Source organism: Haliaeetus leucocephalus, unplaced genomic scaffold, assembly GCF_000737465.1.
Source record: "Haliaeetus leucocephalus isolate CR32 unplaced genomic scaffold, Haliaeetus_leucocephalus-4.0 Scaffold68, whole genome shotgun sequence".
Lineage (NCBI taxonomy): Eukaryota > Metazoa > Chordata > Aves > Accipitriformes > Accipitridae > Haliaeetus > Haliaeetus leucocephalus.
Window position 1 is genome coordinate 3,023,072 of NW_010972504.1, and position 22,654 is coordinate 3,045,725.

The 22,654-nt window shown below is 59.7% G+C and overlaps 1 protein-coding gene across 1 annotated transcript; it reads left to right on the forward strand.

The window, feature by feature from the left end:
* Positions 1-140: 140 nt before the first annotated feature.
* Positions 141-10,680, forward strand: NUAK2 (NUAK family, SNF1-like kinase, 2). Its single transcript, XM_010579434.1, has 7 exons — positions 141-309; positions 5,085-5,205; positions 6,627-6,778; positions 7,780-7,845; positions 8,868-8,987; positions 9,335-9,467; positions 9,548-10,680. The coding sequence occupies exons 1-7, from the start codon at positions 181-183 to the stop codon at positions 10,678-10,680; spliced, it is 1,854 nt and encodes a 617-aa protein (XP_010577736.1). The 5' UTR covers positions 141-180.
* The last annotated feature ends 11,974 nt before the right edge of the window (positions 10,681-22,654 follow it).

Genomic DNA, 22,654 nt, shown 5'->3' on the forward strand with positions numbered 1-22,654 from the left:
GGGGGGGGCGCGGCCGCCGGGGCCGCCGCATTTAGCGGCCGGGGCGGGAGGCGGCGGAGCCGGGGTTGGGAGAGAAGCATGGAGCGGGCGGCGGGACCGGGACCGGGACCGGGACCGGGACCGAGCCCAGCGCTGGCCGCCTCGCTGGCCGAGGGGCTCATTAAATCCCCGCGGCCGTTGATGAAGAAGCAGGCGGTGAAACGGCACCACCATAAACACAACCTCAAACACCGCTACGAGTTCCTGGAAACGTTAGGGAAAGGCACCTACGGGAAGGTGAAAAAAGCCCGGGAGCGCTCCGGTAAACTGGTAAGGATTTCTCCGTCTCCGGTGCATCCTCCCCGGGAGCCGGAGCATCCCCCAGCGGTCCCGCTGCGGTCCCCCCGGCCCCGGTTCTCCGGTAACCGGGAAGGCTCAGCCCTCACCCGGCCCCGTTCCCGGTGCAGCGTGCGGGGAGGTTGCGGTGCTGCCGGGCCCGGGCTGAAGGATGGGGGGAGCCCGGAGGGGCCTCGCATCCCCCCCCGGGAGGGGACTGCAGCTTCTTTTGCCCACTTGACCGTGTCAGGCTTCCTGGGGGAAAGGAGCCTGCAGATATCCGGCAGCGCAGAGCAAACATTGCACTTGAGTCTGAAGGGTTGGGTTTTTTTTTTCCCCCTTCCTCTTGCCCTGGTTCTCGGTTGGTTTTGCCTCTTGGCTCTCGGCAGCGGTGGGTGTGCGGCACACAAGCAAAGCCGAGCCCCCCCGAGCGTCTGATTGAAACCGTGACTCAGTCCATCGACGCCTCAGCCCCTCCGAAACAAGTGGCTCCGTGCAACGCACGGCTCGACCCCGGAGCACGGCCATCCAGCGTGCTGGAAGTGTGCAGGGCAAGGTGGGGGACCCCCACCCCCCAGGAAAGCGGGGTGCTGCTCTTCTGGCAGGCTTGTCCTTTAGGAATCTGCAAGGGTTCGAAGGGCAAACTTGAGTGTGATTTCCTTGCCCCTGTTCGGTCCCGAGCACCCTGCGGTGTGGGATGGGACCCAAGAAAGGCGGTTGAACGCCAGCCCGTCTTGAGACCGTGGGTGAGCAACGAGGGTCCGCCTGTGAGCGGCGAGACTGGCCCAGTAAGGCTCTGTGGGCTGAGCAGAAGAGCAGGGCGTGAGATTGGATCACTAACGTGCCACTGAGGCACGTCAAGGAAAACAACCGTAAATCTGAGAGGTTTTCTTGTGTAAGGCGACAGCTCTTAATTAAATCAGATCTGCCATTTCCATTAGCCTATCTGGTTCTGAAGAAGCTGCTGTTTTGCTGCATAATCAGGGCCTTGAAATGCAGCTTCCACCCACAGACCTAGAAGGGTCCCTCCCCTCGGGATGGGCGAGAAGACTTGGATTTCCCTGTCTGCACCTAACAAAGCTTGTGCGGGGAATCTCTGACCTGCCAGAAAACTTACCTATCTGGGGAAGCCCCTTAGGACAGGGACTCGTTTGTCTAGCAGCGTTGGTCTATTATAATGCAAATTAAATACACAGGCCAATGACTCCTCAATAAATGCTGGAGATAGTCAAAGGCTTGACTAACTAGTACCTCAGCGAGCTGGCCATGTAGGAACAGGAGGCTTAACCGCAAATCTCTCCTCTTCCCACAAATTCTTTCTTGTAGCACTCAGCATTTCCGGACCTGTTTAATCTTTAGGCTTATCCTGAGCTGGGTTGTTATTTGCTCCTTCTCTAAGTGGCTTTCACTTCCTAAACACCGAGGTGTGAGAGCAGGTACTGCTGCCTCCACCAGTTACCCCTCGTGGGCTGTGGGGATCCGACCTTACCGGCTGAGGCTGTAAAGCTGGAGCTGCTCTGTGCATGGTTTTTGCCTCTGGCTAATCAGAAACTGCCTCTGTCAGATGCACTGAATATTGAACCATCTGGTTTTACTGCCTGGCTTTCTTTTTGCCTCTGAATTTTAACCAACCTACCTGGACTTAGCTTGGAGCAAGGTGTGTCTGATCAGTTGGTAGACTGCAGGGAAGACCAGGCTCCCACAGCTGAAGGATTTTTGGGGACTTCATGAACCTTCTTTGTCTGAAAATAAACTTTGTTTTCTGGTTAGAAATCCTTTAGGTGAAATGATGCTCACACCTTTTAGTGGGTACTTCTGCTGAGTGCCCTTCCCAGTCCTTGCAAAATTGTTGTGCCCCTGAAATATCAGGCAGGTGGGGAGAGAGTTGCTGGTTCTTTTTCCTTTCCTTTCCTTTTTTTTTTTTGTTTGTTTTCTTTTTCCCTGCATCTTTTGGTTTGAATATTTAGTAATGTGTGCCGTGGTGGTGCAAATTGGCTCCTGCACCTGTTTGCATGGCAGCATCTGGCCTTTTTTTCTCCCAGCCTGGTGTTTCTCCCAGCTTGGTTCCCAAGCCCTGGCCTGCAGCCAAGTCAAATAGAAAGAGGGACCTCCTGTGGGACTCGCTTGCGGTGTCAGAAACGTAGTTGTGGGCTTGCGTGGTGTCAAGGGGAAGGCAGCACCTGGAATATTCCAAAGCAGCAAAGTCTCTTTTGATCTCCAGTAAGGGGTGAACCCCGGTCTCTTCCGTAGTGGGTTGTAATCCATATTTCATGGAGCATGAAATGCTGCACTTGCAATCTGGAACAACTTCTAAAGTGCTGCCTGGGGTTGTAGCTTAATGCATCTTTCAGCAGCTGCTGAAAATACCTGTTCTGCCCCCAAAAAACTTTTAATTAAAAGCCTTTTTGACTTGGAAAGTACTCTCGAGTTCTCTAGTCTCCTGCAGCGGGACTTCTTGGGGCTGGTTCCTGCAGGAGATTCTTCTCATAGCGTTGATGGTGGAGGCAGTGTGGAGGCTGTGGCAGTGTCTGCCCCTGAAGCTGCTGGTCCCCATCTCCAGGGTGGCCGGGCACAGGCTTTTGTGTCTCGAGGGGAGATCCTCTGCTGTCAGCCTTCTTGGGTAGGGGGTGTTTCGGAACAAAGCCGCTTCTCAGCACCCCTGGGGAAGGATGGGATGGCCAAGGGATTAGCCTCCCCGGCAGGGTTTGACAGGCAGATAAATCATCCCACCCTGAGTGGCTGGTTCAGTCTCTGTCGTATGAGATGTGGACCCTAACGGTGCCGTACCCTCGCTGTGCCTGCCTGCGGGCAGCACTCACAAGAAGGAGAGCCCCAGGGCTCTAGCAGCACCCTAAACCTGCTCTCTGCTGCAGCCCTGACTCCGGGGCTGCCTTGGAGGTCACTAACTGCCAGGCTCGTAGGCAAGGGCGTTCTCCAGCACTCTGCTGAATACAGCCGGTGGCATCTCCTAAGCCTTCCTGTGCTGGCAGCCTGGGGCCACTTTGTCTTTTTAAGGACAGTGGATCTTGCCCTAAGCCGCAGCTCAGCGGTGTATGTGAGTGAGCGTCTTGGTCAGCGAGCAAATGTGCTGCATACACCCCAAAATGCTGAAGCTGTTGGGCTGGATGTCAGGCTTTATGGGGGGAGATGAATAGAGTGAGTCAACAGGAATTTGGGAGGGCAGGAGCAGGCTGACTTGCTGCATAAAGGCTTTGCCCGCATGCTAGCGGGGGTCAGGTAATCAGGGGCTGGAGCAAAAAATTGTTAAACTTTAACCTGTTAACCTAGCGCAAAGGTTGGGGAAAAGAATACCTGGCTTTCAAGAAGCTATTAAGTGCTTTCAGTATTGCTTTGTACAGAAACTTGGGCCTGGGTTATTGAACTTCCCTTGGCCAGAGTCCATTCTGCTTGGTTGCTTCAACCCTTGGGGCTGGTGCAGGCACAGCGCACAGGAGGCAACCCCTGCCCTGGCCAGTGCTGGCCTGAAGTGGCCCAGTGCAGCAGAGATGTGCTCTGGGGCCAAAGGGACCCCATCGGCCACCTCTCACGTGCCCGTCTGAGCCCTTAACGTGGGCATGTCCTTCTCCCGTGAAGACGCTGATGTGGCAGCTGAGATCTCACCGCTTTAGCGTCTGGTGACTTGCTGTGAGTGCTTAGCAAGGGTCGCAAACTTGCTCTGAGCCTTTTGCTGCTTGGTGGGCTAGGTCTTGAGGAGCAATGTTTCCCACTCCCCTAAATCAGAGGGAGACGAGGCCGAGCATCCATGCCGCACAGCCGAAGGCGGACGGGGGTCCCTGTGCGGCGCAGCCATGAGCATCGCTCCTGTGCTGGCAGCTGGAGCCGGCGGGTGTCTGTGGCCCCTCTCCCCGTTGCTGGGAGACCGGTGTGGGGGTCCCTTTACAGGATTAATGCTGTTCCACATTCTTGTCTGATAGAAAAAAAGAGGTTCTGCTGGATTCAGTTGTAAATTCAACCCTAGGAGCACATTGTCTCTTCCCAGCCCCTTTGAAAGAGGATTAGAAGGCATCTATTCTCCAGCACTTACTCTTCTTTCTCCTCCCCTTTCAATTTCCTTGTAGAGGATAACTTGAAAACCCAAGTGAAAGCCTGGAAAGCGGCTCGCATCGTCGGCGCTGGGTCTCCCAGCGGCTGGAGCACAGTCCTGTGCCTAGGAGGAATCTACTCTTTAATACCAAACTTTCTCTTACCTCTGCATAATCAGCTCCTTGAAATAAGTATTAGCGAGGAAAATGAAACCTGGTTTTTGGTTTGTTTTTTGTTTTTTTTTTTTTCATTTGCACGACCCCAAGAAGACGTTGTTGTTGTTATCTTCCAAGTCATGTGTGCAGGTCACATTCCTTTAGCTGGCCGCGGTCCAGCAGCGGCTGTAGCCTGGGACACAATTCCTGTAAGCCACAGCACATAAATGAGGAGCAGGGCTGCGCTACCTGTGGAAGGAGCTGGCAGCAGGTTTCTCTTGGGAGGGAGGCGGGGGGGAGCTTCTCCCTTGTGCACAGCAACAGGACTTGGAGAGAATAAAAACCTAATTGATAAAGTTTACTTTTATTGGAGTTGCTTCAGCGGAGGCGTGCAGCATGGCTCTCTGATACAGCGTGCCTGGGTGGAGAAGCTGGGCCATTGATCTCTGGCTTGTGAGCCCCTTCCCGAAAGAGGGGGGTGGGTTTCTTGCTCTGCAACAGGCTTTGGGAAGCCACAATGCTCCTGACCCCAACAGCCGGGTGACCCTCTGTGCATGTTCTCATCCGCAGGTGGCTATCAAGTCAATCCGGAAAGACAAAATCAAGGATGAACAGGACCTTGTCCATATCCGGAGAGAGATTGAGATCATGTCCTCCCTCAACCACCCCCACATCATTGCTGTCCACGAAGGTGAGCCCTCCTCTCCCTCCCCTTCCCAGCAGCATCCCCGAACGGAGCCTTTGGGGTACCGGGGCAGGCTCTGCAGCAGTGGGGTTAGCGCTTGCTGCTCTCCTCCCTCTGCTCGTTCAGAGCAGAAGCTGTTTGCCGTTGCCTGTGCCGGACCGGTGACTCAGCGCCGGCAGGGAGAGCGGATGCTGCCGGGCTGTGGTTTCCCCACCGCAGTCCCCTGCCTGCGTGCAGAGCAGCGGCGAGGGGAAATACCTGCTCCAGAAATAGCCGCTTCCCGTCCCGTCCCCTCCTGCCTGGAGAGGGAAGCTGCCGGCTCCAAAAGTTTACGCAGTCTTTTGAGGCTGGAAGCGAGAGGCTGTGCCATGGAGGGGAGCCGGTGGCCGGGGTCCCCCGCGAAGCCCAGTTCCATGTGGGCTCTGGTTGTGCTGGATGCTCGCCCCAGCCATGACAAGTGCCGGAGCAGCGGGAATCTCTGTGGGTCTGGTCTCAGCTAGGGGCAGGAGCTAATCTCAGTACTGGAGTCCTTCTCATTCCCTCCCCTGGGGCAGAGGAAAACCAAACTGCAGGGTGCTGGGAGAGGTCCTGGTGCTGCTGGGCTTGGCTTAATGGCCAGGGCTGGGCTTTGCTCCCAGGGTGTTGGGGCAGCGCCAATCAAAGGGGAATTTCTCAAGTTTTACCTACGACCAGACTTAGAGCAACTCTCCAGCTGGATCAGCCTTTGCTTAAATGCCGAGTCCTTTGGCTGCAAACCCGGCGTGCCCCGTGCTCTTCCTCAGGGCTGGGGTTCGTTGCGCTGTGCTGGCGTGTGGTCGGTGCCTGCGTTATCGCCGCCTCGCTGGTGTATGTGAGGTATCCATGTCCTCTAAACAAAAGCAAGTGGATTGGCGGTTCATACGCAGCAGCGTTTGCAAGGACTGAGTCACGCTGACTGCTGGAATTCAAAAATATTGAGGTAGCTTTCTGCAAACAGGAAGAAAAATGCTCCGTCTCTTGGCTTGAGCCGGAGCCTTGTTGGGAGCAATGGGAACACGCAGAAAGGCCACCCGGCTGCGCCAGCCAGTAGCTCCGTCGCCTTCCCCCTTGGCAGGGCTCTATCTAGCAAAGAACCACACGTCTCAGTCACCTTCTGGCAGAGCAGAGCCCTTTCTCCTGTGCTCTGCGGCTGCACAGGCTGCTTGGCCAGCAGCCCCGGTGGCACTGTGGGGTGCGGGTGGCAGCTCTGGCCGTCCCCCTCCGACCTGCAGGTACCTGCAGGAACCCCGACACCCTCTGTTTTGCTAAACTGAGGGCACAGGCAGTGGGGCAGGCAGTGTGTTAGTCGGTCAGTGCTCCGCCTGCTCATTAAAAGACACATGCTAACGAGAAGTCCCTTAGCTCTGAGCATCCCTCCTAACAGCCTGTGGCTTCCCGTCTCCGCACAGTGTTTGAGAACAGCAGCAAGATCGTCATCGTGATGGAGTACGCCAGCAAGGGGGACCTGTATGACTACATCAGCGAGCGGCAGCGGCTGACGGAGCAGGAGGCACGCCACTTCTTCAGGCAGGTCGTGTCGGCCGTCTACTACTGCCACAAGGTGGGTCGGCACCGCGTTTCCCACTGCCTTCCCGGGGGGAGAGCGGGGGGATCGGCTCCTGTGTGCTCGGCAGGGCCAGCTCCGGGCAGAGGAGCAGCAGCCGGGGCTGGGTAGGGATCCAGTGCCCGATGGGGAAGCTCAGCCTGGGCTGGGAGGTGAAGGGAACTCGTGGCCGTTGGCCTTTCCCAGGAGAGGGGTTGATCCTGCCACTGATCTGGAGGGTGCAGCTGCCCTTGGGCTTGCAGGGAGGCAGTGCCCAAGCAGCCTTTGGGAATTCCTTGCCTTGGCTTTCCTCTGCTGCACTGTGGGGCTGGCTAACCCCACCAGAGAGTCACCGACTCCCATCCCACCTGCCCAGAGGGAGATGCCCAGGGCTGTGTCTGCCAGGGCTGAAGGCAGAGCCCTGGCTCACCCTTCTTGTCCCCTGAAAGGGATGTAAAGCTATAGGGCCCTGCCTGGGGCTGTGGGATGAGCTGTGCCTGCCCTGGAAGGACCCTCGAGCCTGTGGGTCTCCCTGGAGGATGCTCAAAGGCCATGCCTTGGTCCTGGGTACCTGCATGCCCTTGGCACGAAAGGGGGTGTTGCAGGGCACCTCCTGAACCCAAAGGAAACTGGGGTCTTGCTTAGCTGGGAAGCAGAAGGTCCCGGCAAAGCACGGAGCTGTGCCGACCGTGCCCTGGCAGGAGCTGGCACCAGCCGCTCTCACGGGTGTGTGGCTGGGGAGGGTGCAGGAGCCCAGCACGGCGCCTGGCGCTGGTGCGGGGTGCCACCCTGCTCACTTTCCTGAGCAGCACAGAGGGCTGGTAGCACCCATGTCGGGACATGGTTTACAGCCTGTCGTCAATGCATCCAGGGTTATTAACCGCTCCTCTGATTGCTGTCATCATGTCCTGTTTGCATGCCGCTGTGCCGGTGAACGGCAGTGACCTCCCCGTGTTGCCCGACTTTCCCTTCCTCAAACAGGCTGTAAACTAAACCCGGCTCTCCCTTCTCTCGTGCAGAACGGGATCGTTCACAGGGACCTGAAGCTGGAGAACATCCTTCTCGATACAAACGGGAACATCAAGGTGAGAGGCTGGCAGAGCCTGGCCGTGCCTTGGGTGTCACCCAGCAAAGGGGTCCGAGGGATGCTGCCCGGCGCGGATGGACCGGGGGTGGCCACAACACCCCAGTCCCCCCAGGGCATGTGCTTCTCCGCAGCTCTGGGACCGCTGGCATCGGCCTGCACTGCTGTTTTCTCAGGAGATGGGGAGCCAGGAGGGTGCCTGTACGTGCCCCCCCGCTAGCAGAGCGGGAGAGGCTGCAGAGGCAGAGCCTCCATGCTGCCTATTAAAGCCATAACGTATATCTGACTGCTGATAAGAGGGCAAAGTCTGAACGCTGAGGTCAAAGCACGACTGGCTGGATAAGAAAGGGCTCTCCCAGTGAAAGTCCTGGTCCCCCTACATGTTGGTCAGGCTGGTGCAGGGCAGCTCCTGGCTCCACTGGCCCTGAGCGATGCTTTTCGCCTCGGCCAGGAGCGCTGCAGCCGCCTGGGGAGGAAGGGCACGGCCACGGCTGGGAATCGGTGTGGTTGGTGATAAAACAGGCTGCGGGGCTTTATCTCTGTAAGGGGTAATTTTGCAATTGGGAGCTTGCAAGCAAGGACTGTAACTTCTGCTCGCTGAGAGGTGACGGGTATAATGAGGATAATGAATGCCTGTGTGCTAGGCGGAGCAGATAGGGACTGAAGCAGCCTGGTGTGGCTGTGAATGAGCTGGAGGAGAGCCCGGCAGCTTTCCCTCTAACCGCACCTTTGCAACTGCCTTTGCTCCCAGCATGATGGAGCTGGAGGGGTAGAGGTGCAGGGCGGCTGCTGCAGTGGCTGGGATGAGTTTTCTGGGAGGGGGAGAGGGGCAGGAACAGCCTCGGGGGGTGGAAAGCCAGGCAGCTGCTGCTCCCTGAGGAGACTGAGGGCACCCAGGACCAGGGTGCCAAGGGCAGACCTGGTTTCAGTCAAGCTTGCAGCTGGAGAGCTTCAGGTGGCAATGCTGCTCCACCCGCGGAAGGGAGCTTTGCTGCTTGGTAACAGCTATAAATGTCTCTCTAGATTGCAGACTTTGGCCTGTCCAACGTCTACCAGCAGGACAAACTTCTGCAGACTTACTGCGGCAGCCCTCTCTACGCATCCCCCGAAATCATCAATGGGAGGCCGTACAAGGGCCCAGAGGTAGGTTGTGTCTCGCCTCCTGTGTGCGGGAATCTCTTGCTTCCTCTTCGCTTGGACTTGGGAAAGCGCAGGGTGTTTTCCCAGGAGAGCATTGTAGGCAGAGCTCTGCCTCTGTGGTTTGGGGTAACGGGTCCCCTAAGACCAAGCGCCACGTGGCTGGTGTGTGGCAGCCACAGTGGGGCAAACGTGGTGGGATGCAGGTGGCTGGAGCTGGTCCTGCCCCACGCTCCATCCACCCCAGGAGCTGCTGCTGAGGCTCTGCTGGGGGGTCCTACCCAGCCAGGGTGGGGGCCAGGGCAGCCCGGTCCTGCTGCCCCCCCCTCCAGGCTCGTCTGTCCCTCTGGCAGGTGGACAGCTGGTCCCTGGGCGTTCTCCTCTACATCCTGGTCCATGGCACGATGCCGTTCGATGGCCATGACTACAAGACTCTGGTCAAGCAGATCACGAGCGGGGACTACCGGGAGCCCACAAAGCTGTCGGGTAAGCAGACCCCCACCACCCCGTGCACTCCCCCCTCTCTCTGCATGTTCCCTTCGGTGGCTGACCTGCCTCTTCCCCAGATGCCTGCGGGCTGATTCGGTGGATGCTGATGGTGAACCCAGAGCGCCGCGCCACCATCGAGGACATCGCCACGCATTGGTGGGTGAACTGGGGCTACAAAGTGCCCATTGGGGAGCAAGAGCTGCTGCGGGAGAGCGAGTCCCCCCTGGCCACGGTGGCAGAGTGGCTTCGCCGTTCCTCCCGGCCCCTCCTGGAGAACAGCTCCAAGGTGCGATGCTTCTTGAAGCAGCACATCCCCGGCGTGGCCCTGGAGCGGCAGCGCTCCCTCAAGAAGTCCAAGAAGGAGAACGACGTCTCCCACGCGCTGCAGGAGGTGGCCCTGGCCCCGGAGAACCCCTCCAAGTCCATTCTCAAGCGGCCCAAGGGCATCCTGAAGAAGAGAAACTCCTGCGAGCAGAAGGTGCCTGGCCCCGGCCCCTCATCGGCAGTGCCCGTAGGAGAGGCGAGGGATGAGGATGGTGAGGTGGCTGCTGCGGGTCTCACCCGGATCCTGTCCTCCGGGATGCTGCCTTGCAACACGGGCGTTGGAGCGGTGCCCACGGCTGCGCCCAAGAAGGGAATACTGAAAAAGCCCTCGACGAGGGAGTCGGGATACTACTCATCCCTGGAGTGCTGCGAGTCTGGGGATGTTCTGGATGCGGGGAGCTTGGACCTTGATGGGAGCGTGTTTGCTGACAACCCCTCCCCAGAGCAGGGCCCCCAGGGTCTCACTGCTCGTCGGAAAGGCATCCTCAAGCACAACAGCAAGTACTCCTCTAGCAGCACCGAGCCAGAGAGTCTCCCCGGGCAGGGTTTTGGGGGCTTCGGTGAAGTGCCCCTGCCCCAGGCTCCCCGTGCCCGCCCATCCAGCGCCGTGAGCGAGGACAGCATCCTCTCCACGGAGTCTTTCGACCAGCTCGACCTGCCCACCCGCGTCCCCCACGGCAGCGGGGGCATGCGGGGTTGCATCTCTGCCGACAGCCTCCTCCGGCTGGAAGAGGAGGAGGAGATAGAGGAAGGGCGCAGGCTGCGCCGCTGGACTGTGACCCATTGCCGGAGTCCCCTGCAAGAAAGCAGCTTGTCCCTGGCGGGCTGTGACAATGTCACGGAGGTTTACCGGCGTGCCGTGGCCATCAGCATGAAGTTGAGCTGAAGGCACCCCCCTGGCAGGGCTCCCTGGGGTGGTGTGTGTTGGGGAGGGGGCTGAGCCCTCCGTGCCCCGGGGCTGCCGGTGCTGCTGAGCCATGTCCCATGTATTTATTTTGCAGCCTCGGGTGCAGGCGGGGAAGGGAGCTGCAGTGGCTGTGGGGCACTGGTGGGGGGATGCCCCAGGGCTAGGACATTAAATGGACCAAAGCCCTGAGTGATCCGGCCACTGCCCCTGTGGAGGGGCTGGGGGGTCCCGGAGGCTCCTCGCTGCCATCCTTCCCTTGTAAACAGGCTCATCTCACTGGGGGGAGAAACTAAAGGGTTGGGGGGATTTTTTTTTTTTTTCTTTGCACTGTTTTTTGGCTGCACAAGATAACAGATGGGGCAGGTGATATACCTCAAACAAGCTGGAGATGTAGCAGGGTGCTGGCGAGGGGCTGAAAGGTGCTGCCCTGGCTGCTCCCTGCGGGCTGGGCTCTCAGGACGTGCTGGCAAAAGGGTCCAAACTGCCCAGGCCCCGGCTCTTCCCTCTCCTGCGCTGAGAAACCCAACTGGATCTGGCCGAAACCCTGGTGTGAGAACACACTCAGATGCCAACATCTTCTTTTTTTTTTTTTTTTTTTTTTTTTTTTTGAAAGGAGGAAAAAAAAGTGCCTTTGAGGCACCACTTCTTTATTTATTGCCTTTGTCCAACTTGATGTAAAACTTCAGCAGCATGGGATGTGTCTGGCTCCATAATGGCCACCCAGATGTTTTTCACGGGGAGGTGCAGGTGTCTGTGCCATTGTCTCACGTGCCGCACGTCGAAGCTCCGTTGCACTATTACCGCGTGTTCGCTGGCCCTTTCCCTTCTCCAGGGTGTGTGTGTTTTCCCGTCCTTCCTACAAAACGGTCTTGAGAAAACCATTAAATTAAAAGCAAATGGTAGATCTGAGTTGTTCTCTTGATTGCTGTGCCACTGCAGCTCGGCGCAGGCAGGGAGGTGTAATGGGGTGCTGCTACCTCGAGCTGCCTGTCCTGGTGTCTCCTGGCTCCTGTGCTGCTCCTGGCAGGATGGTGCTGTGCACAGTGCTGGGTCTCGCTCCAGTCTAGGTGAGCATGAGTTAGCTCTGGACGCATGTCCTGCAGGGTGTAACATCTCCATGCAGCGTGTGCTCCACTCGTTCAGGGCTCCAGCACGTGCCCCTTCTCCAGTGCTGAGGCTGCTGTGTGGGCTTAAACTGGTGCCTCCCCCCAGCGCTGCATGGTGCTGAGCTGTGACTTGGTGTATCCCTTATGTGGGGGCTCAGCGCCCACCGGGAGGGTGACTGGCTGTAGTTTTTAAGGCTGAGCAGCTGCTGCTGCGTGACCCAGCGAGGGGGGACTGGCTGGAGGCAGGACCTGCTGTCGGGGTACCACGGCACTGGTGCAGCGATGCTGCCAGTTCTGTGCCCCTGACCCTGAGGGCAATGAACAAGCAGAACCCAAAGTTTAGGAAAAGCTGTGACGGAGGCAGATGGCTGTTGAGGATGATGGACCCATTGCCCCCTCCCCACCACGGAAAGCCCTCCTGTCCCAGCTCCGCTCCCGAAACGTGCTTTCACAATGCTGGTGGTGCGTGGGTTTAGGTTTGTGAAATATCTGCAGGTCTCGGCGGCAGGAGCTGCCTCCTGGGCAGCTGCCATCTCCTCTCTCAGTGCCTGCAGGTACCTCTGCCGGTGGAAAAACCGAGTGAGATCGAGCGCCGGCAGCCGGAGCTTGGCCACAGCACGTACAGGGCTGTCACCTCTCTGGCCCTTTCCCCCAGCTTCCTTTATCCTCTTCTCCTGCTGTGGCATTGAAACCAGTTTTATTGCTCTACAAAGCACTGTAACGATTTCCCAGTTCCAGTTGGGTTAATAAGAGACGTTCCAGGTCTCCTCGGCCCCACCGTGGAGAAGCTGAGCCGCAGGGGCAGGGTGACAGGGCTGCCTGCCAGGAATGCCGCCCCTCGTCCCACGCGGCTGAAGCCATGGGGGGGGCCCATGCACGCTCTGCCCCCCGCCGCGCATTCCCCGCGTGCTTCCCGCGCCATTAAGAAACGCTGGAGCGCTTAAAACCGCTCCGAGGGCATCCAGCTTAGCCAGGGCAAAGTCCCAGTACCCTGCGGGTTGCCGAGGTGGGATGGGGTGGGCTGGGGGCTGCAGCACCCACGGGTCCGGGGCACGGAGCATCAGGTTGGGCTGAGTTTTTAACAGCCACCGAGGGACAGAGCCTCCTTTTTGGAAAGCAGCTGTGGGTTTGTGGGTTCTGGAGCATCCCGGCGTGCTGCGGTCCTGTTTTATTAATGATTTGCAAGGAAATATTCTTGCGTGCTGCTTTCAGAGCTGGGCTGAGCTGGGGCAGCTCTGGGTGTACATGGGTGCAAGGCACACGCTTGACCACCCTGTCACACGTGTCCCGGGGGCATCGGCTGCTGTTTGCACTGGTTTCGGCACAGAGTCTTGGTCATCTCAGCCAAACCCCGGCTTGCTCAGGGCTGCGGTGGTGAGCAGAGCCCCTGCCCACCCTGTCCTGGGCCACAGCGATGTGCAAGGGTGAGAAATGCCGTCAGAGACTCCCAGGGCTGGATGAGCAGGTGAAGGAGGGAGTCTCAGCCCAAAGGCACCTTGGGGGGGGGGGCTGCAGTGACTGTCCCCTGTCCCTGCTGCTGGCCCCCTCCCATGCTCCCCACATTCCCCCACCAGCCCTTGGAAACGCTCCTTTCATCCCAGCCCTGATTTCTGCTGCCTCTGCCCCTCCCGTACGGCGGCCGCCCCCCCCCCCCATAGCTGGGGGCTGAGCCCCCCTTTCAGGCCACGACTATTATTAACGGCTTGCTTTTATTCAGCCCTTTCATCCCGAGGATTCGCAAACTCTCTGCTTCCATCCAGCCTCCCCGAGCTCCCGGGAGCTGCTTAGCACAGAGCCGTCCCCCCGCCGTGGGTGTTTGAAGCGGGTGAAAATGACCTCAGCGGCATTTTGCTGAGAAAATGCCATTTTTTGGGGGTGACTTCAGCCGACCTGCTGCGATTGCTGCCAGCACCGGCAGTGCTGCCTCGGCGTGTGGGAACAGAGCCATGTTCCTCCTGGTCTGGCTTGGGGGAGAGGGAAACGGGGAGAAGCACCCAAAGATAAATTGTCCCGGGTGATGAGGTAACGCTGAAGTGCTTGGAGCACAGCACGGTGCCCTGTGGATTTATACCAACCGGTGCAAGCTTCCCTTGTCACTGTCCCGAGGGGTTTATCTGGGTGAAGCTGGCCCGCAGTAAGCATCGTGGCTGCTGGGGGACAGCCTGGACCCCTTCGGGGGGTCCTATGGGGCTACGGGGGGGGCAGCTGGTACATCCCTGCTGGCTGCACCCCAGGGACTGGTGCTGTGGATATGGCCAGAGGGCAGGTGTGGGGATTTTCATGCGTGAAAATTGGGTGTTTCCAGGGATTTTTCCAGGTGGGGGGGTGGGGTGGATGGCATGGCTGTGGCTTGGTGGGTCACTTGCACCCCAGGTGTGCTGCACCATGCGCCGGCCCAGACCTATAACCCCCACTCATCTGGGGGCTGTTTCGGGAGCCACATCCCCGTGCGACATCCACAAGCAGCCCTGGTGCCCGTGTGCCCTGAAAAAGGGAAAAAAAATGGTATTTTGGGTCCGGGACAGTGGCGAACTGCTTGGAGGAGCGGAAGTGAGCGGCTCCACCACCACTCCCAGCAGATCCTGCCCGGACGGGGCCAGATTTCCCAGCAGAGGGGAGCTGTCAGCGCTCCCCTGGCCCCGGGGAGCTGCCGGGGCCCTGAGTCACCCCACGGCACCGCGATCCTGTCCGGGCTTGTGCCGGGGAGTCTGGATGCGCCGAGCCCATATTTGGGTCTCGGAGCGGGGCAGGCAGAGCAGGCTCGGGGGGGACGCGGCGTGGGAAGGGGGACGTGTGCCTTCCCAAGGAGGGGGGAATGCCTGTGACCCCCAGGGACAGCCCGCAGCAAAAGCCACTTGGACGTAACCGTTGAGAAAGCGGCTGCGAGTAGCACAGGGGTGCAGCTGGCGTTTCTGCTGGCGCTTGCAAGAACCGCTCTCGTATCGGTGGAAAGGAGATGGTGGCAGGGCCACAGCCTGCTCTCGTTAGCAGTCGGCTCCTAACGATGCCCAGGGCATGAAGTGGCTCAAGGGAACGCAGGTGGATGCCCTGGGTGCTCTGGAGTTTTCCTATCAGCTGCGCACCGGCTGTCATCTGCCTGGCTGCCATGCCTGAGCCACGCTGCTGTTCCTTCCTTTTTTTAAATTTTCCTCAGGTTTTCTGCCTGAAACATTTCTGTGTCTGTCTGACACATCGTGGGCCCAGAGCCAACAATATTTCCGAGACATTTTGTCGTAACTTTGAGTGCCAGAACAATTAAAACAACAAAGTTTAGATGTTTCTTTTGCATGTGATGCTTTCAAAGTAGGGCTTTTTTTTTTTTTTCTTAGGGTGCCTCCACTACTACCTGTTTGATTGCTGGATTTCTTTGAAGATCTGAAGAAGAGAAATCCCCACATGAAAGTCCTCCCATCTTCAATGGCACTTTGCTGCAGCCTGGAGCGGCCGAAAAAGGGGAGAAAGCGGCACCCGGAAACTTTGATCCTGTTTCCCTGGAGCACAAGGAATGGCTGCATCACATCTGAGCCTGAGAGTTAAAAACGTAATCCCAGACCCCACTGAGGACCCAGATAACCAAGCGCTGGTAACCACCCTGAAGCCCCAGTGCCCTCCCAAATCTGCAGCGCTGCTGCTGGGGCTGCTGGGGCTCTGCCGGAGGAGGCAGCCCGCGGGATTTCTCCGAGCAGGACGACTCTGCTCATCTATCCCGACCAGCAGCAATGCAGTCCTGGGGCGTGCAGCGCTGGGGCTGTGGTCCTCTCTGCAGCAAGATGGGGCAGAGGGGTTTGGGACGAGGGTGCTGTGCTCTGCTGGCACTGCCGGAGCATCGTTTGCAGCTGGGGGACCGGCCGGCTGTCTCCTGTCCTGCCCGTCATTTGCAGGGCCGACCACCCCATCGTACCTGCCATGAGCTGATGGGATGCGAAAGCCGCACTCGCATCATGGGACCCACAAATGCTCTCACCGGACAGCCGTTTGGCTGAGCACCCTGCCCAGCACAGCCTGTCTCTTGCCAAGCCCCTGGTGGGGGGGACGACCCGGTCCGGCTGTAAGGACAGCCGCCATATGGCAATAAAACCCCGTACATTTCCCAAGTGCTTCATATACATCCAAAGCAGGCACGGGAGGCATGAAGCTGGCAGGGCTCCTGCAGAGACACGGTAAACCAGCCGCGCCGGCTCGACCGCCCAACCGAGCGCACCGTCACCGGCTGCCTGTGCCAGGGGCTGCCGGCTGCTATCGCCCGGTGAGAGCGGGGCTGCCGTCGGGCTCCGCGGGGACCCGGCACACCCAGATGCTGTCTCCTTGCCAGGCTGCCAGCTTGGCCCTCCCCGCCGGAGCCGGCTGAACCGCTTTCTCTGGGTGCAGGTTTGGCTTCTTGCAAAAGCAGGTGAGGCAAGAAAGGAGCCCATTTTTTTCCGGAGGCAGCGGCTTGAGGCGGGGGGGACGGGGCTCGGCGCTGCTCACACGTGGGGCAATGCTGCTCTAGGAAGTTCCCAGCCAAGATGCAAACCTGCTCCTGACATGGCAGTGATGTCCCAACCTATGCAAACACCATGAGCAAGAAGCAGGCCTCCTGGCAACTCCGCGGTAGGTCTTGTGGGTAGATGGGTATTGGCGTTCCCATTTTACACCTGAAGAAACTAGAGTCACACAGTTACTTGGGTGCCTAAAGATGCAAAGCATTACCTCACTGGATCGTCAGGACTGCCTCGCTTGGCTGGGTACCAGCATTCTGAATTTGGGACCCGCCAGGTCCAACCCTTTCAAGAAACCCGTTTGGGTGCTTCTTTGCATTCACAGGCAACCAGTTATGCTGGGAAAATTGCCCTCCCCTGCAACTCCCAGCGGTCCCACACTCCCTTCCCATTGAGACATGGGACAAGCTCCCTCATGGTGCCAGCCTGTGGGGCAGAGGCTCCTGGCCGATGCAGAAAGGGCTCTTGGCAGAGATGTTTTGGAGTGTCCTGCTCCCCCTGTGCTGGCTAATGGTAGCCCTGTGCCCACCACCGTGCAGACCTGGCCAGGAGGATCGTGGTGTTGGGGTCACAGCCTTGCTCGGGGTCTGGCTTTCCCCCAGTTAACCGGACTCAGCGGAGCCCTGCCCAGTTGCAGGGGTGCTGGCCTGGGCACTACGGAGATGCCATCGGGGTGACACGGTGGTGAGAGAAGGTGTTGCAAACCTTGGTGTCCCACGGGGCCACCTGAGTCACTGCGCTGTCAGGGCTTCGCCCCAGACGGGCCACCCCGGGGCACCCACGCTGCCCGAGAGATGGTAGCCAGTGGCTTGCACAAACCTGCGGTGCTCCACGAGCAGCCGAAGGGCTGGGATAAGGGTACCTGTAGCCGGGGAGCTGCCCACGGTGCACCCCCACACCTCTGCGTTTTGCCTGCATCTACCCACAGCATCCTGCTCTTGGTAGCCGAGAGGCCACCAGCCCACGGGCACAGGGGATGGGGACAGCAGAGCCATCACGGACCCTCCAGGAGGCCCGGGATGGGGGGATAGCAGGACCACGAACCTTTGGCTGACGGCTTTGGCCATATGGTGCCCAACGTGGGGCACCGACCGTTTAATTTGATTTACACTGGGACCTGCGCAGCCCTGCGAGGGTGACTGGGGATCTGCACAACCAAGCCACGGCCCCAGCTGAGGGGTGCTCAGTGGGTGCCCGGCTGGGTCGGTACCTTGAGATAAGGCAGTCTGGAAGGCAGGGATGGTGCTGCCCCTTCCCTCTGCTTTTGCCAGGCAGGAGGCAGCCGGGGAGACAGCATGGACCCCCCCAGCCTCCGCCACACTGTGACCGACCTGTGAGTCCGGGCAGCCCTTGGGGAGCTACACGATCAATTATTTTTCTAATCTTATCTAGCTGTCTTTCTCCTGCTTTCTCTTGTGTGCCTTTCTCTCCCTGCCTTCCCCTCCCTCCCTTTGTAGCCGCCCGACAGCCCCGCTTCCCCCCTCCAGCCCTTCGCTTTGATCCTAGGAAGAAGCAATTGATCCTCCTTATCTTTATTGTGGTAGAGACATTCCCAGCACTGCCCTTAATTAAATTCCTCTTAATTTTCTTCCGTAAGCCTTTCTTTTCCCCAACCCCAGACGAGTATTTATTTTTAAATGTGCAATTAAATTATTAGATTGGCCATGAGTATAACAGGAGCCAGATCCACCGGGGCTCTGCTCCGCATGGTTTAGGGGGTAACCTCGGGGCTCTCCCCCTGCTCTCCCTCCCCGTGCAGCTGAACCGTGGGCTGCCGGGTTCATATGAGCTCAAGATGCTGCTGTTCACCCTGGGTGCCTGAGCATGGGTGCACCAGGGCAGGGAGCTCGGGCTCGGGGGCTGGCAGCCCCTGTGCTGCTGCAGGACCCGGGACCAGCCTGTGGCAGAGGGACAGCACGTGTCTAGCAGCCAGCACCCACAGACATTGGCTTTTCCGAAGCCCAGCATCACCAGGAGCTGCTCCACGGTGTGGCCGATGTGCCACCGATGGGTGCAGATGATGTGCATGGGTGCTCCGGTCCCGGAGCAGCCCTGGAGAAGGAGAAAGTTGAAGCCCCACGGGGTGATGGTGTTCACCGCTGGGCGCTGAGCTTGCCGAGAGCAACTCCTGGGAGGGGTCCGCATGCCCCCGGGGGCAACCAAAGTGCCTGTGTTGGCCAAGAGCGTGAGGGCATATGGCAGCGGTCTGGCAAGCAGGCGGTTCCCAAAACCACATCACTGGTGTGGTGCAGGCGGGCAGCACCTCACACCGTCCGTCTCAACCTACTTGTCTCTGTCTCTGCCTCCGGCCAGGACTTGCCCTCCCCGAGCGGCTGCAGGAGCTTGGACTCACGAGCCGTGGTTTTATCTGCAGTGGCTCAGAGGAAAGGGGCTGCATGGGGTGTTTTTGGCTCCCAGCAGCGGTTCCCTCCCCACCTTTCCCTGGCTGCAAGAAAGAAGAGCAAAGCTGCCCATGGGGGCAGGCAGACACCCCCCCCGGCCCTGATGGGGATGAGGGAGGCAGGACGGGCTGACGGGTGGTGGCAGCGGCCCCCTGCCACGCTCTGGGGAGGGCTACGGTGGCATCGGCACCGGCCACGGTGGCACGGGCACTGCCCACAGTAGCAGAGCCAGTAGCCACAGTGGTGCAGGCACCGGCCATGGTGGCATTGGCACTGATCACAGTGGCACGGGCACTGGTCACAGTAGCACAGGCACTGGCCATGGTGGTGCAGGCACTAGCCGTGGTGGCATTGGCACCAGCCGTGGTGGCACGGGCACTGGCCACCACCACTCACACCAGGTGAGACCCGAGTGTCCCAGAGCCGGCTGCTGGCTGTGTCTCTCCACCGCTTTTAGCTTTTCCGCTCGGAAATTTTTCCTCCAGACACTTTGACCTGGGGGGCAGCGAGTATTTTTCATGTAGATCAGTCGAAATTCCCCCGGAGACAGCGCAGGAATGCAAAGCATGTTATCCTTGGTACCAGCTCTTTCTTTTTACGGCCTAAGCTTGGCCACGCCGGCGGCGGGGCGGGGGGGGACGCCTGGGGTCCCGCCGTCTTTCCCATTGGTGATTGCCAACATTCCCCCCCCCCAAACCCCCGTCCTCCTCATCCTCCTCCTTGGGTAAACTCCCCCTCTGCGTTGCACCCCCACAATGTGCCTGGCTCAGCCGTCCCAGCGGGTGCCTGGGTGAGGGTGCAGTGGGGTGAGGGGGGGCAAGGCGATGCCAGCAGCACCCCGAAAAGGAGGTGAGTGCCTCTGGGTCCCTGCATGAGGCAGCAGCCTCCAGCTCTTGGTGCTCCTCTCCTTGGGCATGCAGGGAGGCCCCCAGAGCAATGGGGATGCTGCAGGGATATTTTGGGAGATCCACCAGCAGAGCAGAGGGCAGCAAATACATTATTTTATCATCCAAGGCTCGTGCAGCTGGAAACCCGACAGTGTAATGCTAGTGAGATAAACTGCTGCCTCGTTCATCTCCATTAAGTGCAATTACCCCTTAGATACCAAAACAATTTATTATTATTACTTCTTCCAAGCTCACCGCGGTGACAGGCGATCACACACATGAGGCACAGGGGACGGGGGCCAGCCCTGCCTGGCCACCCCTCTCCTGATGCCACAGGGCCTGGGCACCCCAGGGTGCTTTTGCATGGCACTGGTGGTGCGGTCGCAACGCTGCAAACCAGCCCCAAACGGGGAGCGAAGGCAAACCCTGCAGAGGGAAGCACTCCTTCGGCTTTGCCGGCCGGAGAGGTGCCACCCCACCGGCTCAGCTGCAGCATTAGTGCCCCTCACCCCTGCAGACCCCCCCCCGAACCATCTCTGGCTTTTCCCGCTGAGCTCCCAATATCTGTCCTCCCTGCGTGCAGCGGGCGCCAGCCCCTGCATGCACCCATGCCACATGGCTCGCAGTAGGTGCGAGCTGCTCCCCATGCCGGGGAAGGGGTGGCTGAGCCCTGGGACCCCCTGGGTGTGGGACCACGAGGGTCCCCACACCCGGCATCCCTGGCTCGGCGTGTCTCGCAGCCACCGGCGCTGCCCGGGCCCCCGCTGCCCCTGTCACCGTGTCTCATCCCGTGCTCAATAGCAGACTGGGAGCCCAGCTGCAGCTATTACATAAAATGCAATTAGCAACGCAGGCGAGGGAGGCCTGAATGGCATTAAGGAATTCCTCCCGGGCTGACGTCAAAGCTTCACCTCTCCTCCTGCCACCCGCACAAAGGGGGCCGTTATGAGCCCCCCCCCGGCCCCGCTGTGCCTGTGCCCGCTGGGAGAATGCGAGTCCTCAGGGAGCCCCAGGCTGCACATGCCATGTGGGAATTGTCCCTGCGACCAGCACAAATGTCACCGGCAGCTCCCTGGCTCCCTGCGCAGGATTTTCTGGCTCCCACCTCCCCCTTGCCGGGCATGGGAAGATGCCGGCAAGGCCCCGTCTGCCAGCTGCTCACCCACGAGAGAGAAGGGCTCGGCCGGGTGCCCGGGCGTGGGGAGCGGGACGATGCTGGATGCCGGAGGGGCAGCGGGGTTGTCGCTCCCGGCTGGCTGGCACGACCCAGCCCACGGGCTCTGCTGCTCCCCAGGGCGGGATGGAGTCGAAGTGGGGACCAGTCCAGGCAGAGGGGGGGACAGGCAGGTCTGGGAACAGGGTGTATCAGAGGTCCCAAAATTCCCGCTGGGATGGCAGTCGCCCAGCAAGCTGGAGGAGCTCCGCTCACTGCCCCAGCACCGGGGCCTCCTCCGGCCGCTGCCAAAGAGGTCGCGGGGGCTGGCCGGTGCCAGGACGTGAGCGTTTTGCTCTGAATGCCCCAAAACGTCACAGGCTGCTCCTCTGCCCTCAGCCCTGCCTTTGCCGTCAGGGCTGCCCAGCTTGGCAGCGCTCTCCCGAGCGAGGGGAGCTGGCAGGGCTCATGCAGGGGGCTCCTACCCCAACACCCCCTCCCCTTCCAGAGGACACGGCGATTGCTGGTGCTGAGCTGGGACACGCACCTTCTCCGGGCTCCGACACCCTATTGCCCCCACCTCCCGCTGCAAAGCAAGCCTGCAGCCTCCTGAGACAAGGTGCTCCCTTGTCTCCACCAGAAATGCCCCCCCGCGTTTCCTACAAGCTCAGGGACACCAGCCCCCCACCCCCTCCACACCCTGAGCATCCCCCCCCAGCCCCTCCTCACTGCTCCAGACATGATCAGGGGACATGGGGCAGTGCTGCGTTGCAGGCAGGAAGAGGTTAAAACGCTAATTGGGGTGAGGGCACCCCCCCTTCGCCCCTACACGGCATTTAGGGAGGATGCTCCGGAGCGGCTCCCGGGGCCCCCCCGCCGGTCCCTCGGTGGCGGAGGCCGGGGGCCCCCCTGCGGCCGCGGGTCCGCAGCGCTGCCAGCTCCCTGCCCGCTGGAACACGGATGACCGGCAGCAAAAAGGCTTTTTTTTTTTCCCTGTCCTTCCCCCCCAACTCCTGCCTGCAGCAGTGGGGTTCGCAGCGCTGGGGCAGCTGACCCCCCCCCCCCGCTCCCCGGTTCTCCAAGTCTGGGCTCGGGCAGAGCCAAGCAACGAAGGGATTTCAGGCTTTGAAATTTAATTCCTCGCTGTTTTGGTCTTGCAGGTATTTAATGGTGTAAAAGCTGAGCTGGTGCTGGTCACGCACCTTGTGGGGAACGCGGCAGGGCAGGGAGCTCTGCGGAACCTGAGGACGGGGCAGGTTCCCCAGCCCTGTGCCCGAAAAATCAGTGCAGCTCTGGGCAAGCCCACGTTGCTCAGATGAAGTTCATGGAGGTAGGACCGTTTACTCCAGAGAGAATGTGCCCTGGGTGTCACCTGCAGCAACGGGCCGGGCTTCAGGGAGCTTCCACAAAGGTCTGTACTGTCCCACCTGGGCACAGCCCCTGCTCCTGCACTGTCCTGCACACTGGGGCTCAGCTGCCTTGTCTCTGATATTAAACCCGTGTCACCTTCTAGATGCCCTTTCTGGGAAGTACGGGGGATGCCTGGGAGCATGGTCCATCCGTGTGCCCCCAATCCATCACCAGCCAGAGGTACTACTAGGTCCCCTCAAAGCTCTGCTGCCTTGCTTCTCCCCACCCAGGTCTGCTCAGCAGCCAGTTCAGATCCATTTGCCATCTTTCCAGGTCAAAGCAGCTGAATCCCAGCCTGCTGCTGTGCTTCAGAAATAGTGCAGGCTTATCTCCCAGCTGTCCCCCCCTCCCCGGCCCACTCCCCCATGCTGAGCCCACTCGCAGCGTGCGTGTTTTTTTGGTGCAAACCGATGGCCTGGGATGCATCTGGTACCTGCTGCCGGGTTTCCGCAAGGACAGCGTGGCCACCTCTTGCTGGAGTCACCCTCTACAAGCCATGGCTCTTCTCCATCCTCGG

What these genes read in the sequence shown, in the direction of transcription:
- NUAK2 (XM_010579434.1), top strand. Translation starts at nt 181, where the DNA reads ATGAAGAAGCAGGCGGTGAAACGGCACCACCATAAACACAACCTCAAA. An exon ending in CCGTCTACTACTGCCACAAG is followed by an intron (nt 6,779 to 7,779) that starts GTGGGTCGGCAC and finishes TCTCTCGTGCAG; the next exon opens with AACGGGATCGTTCACAGGGA. An exon ending in ATACAAACGGGAACATCAAG is followed by an intron (nt 7,846 to 8,867) that starts GTGAGAGGCTGG and finishes ATGTCTCTCTAG; the next exon opens with ATTGCAGACTTTGGCCTGTC.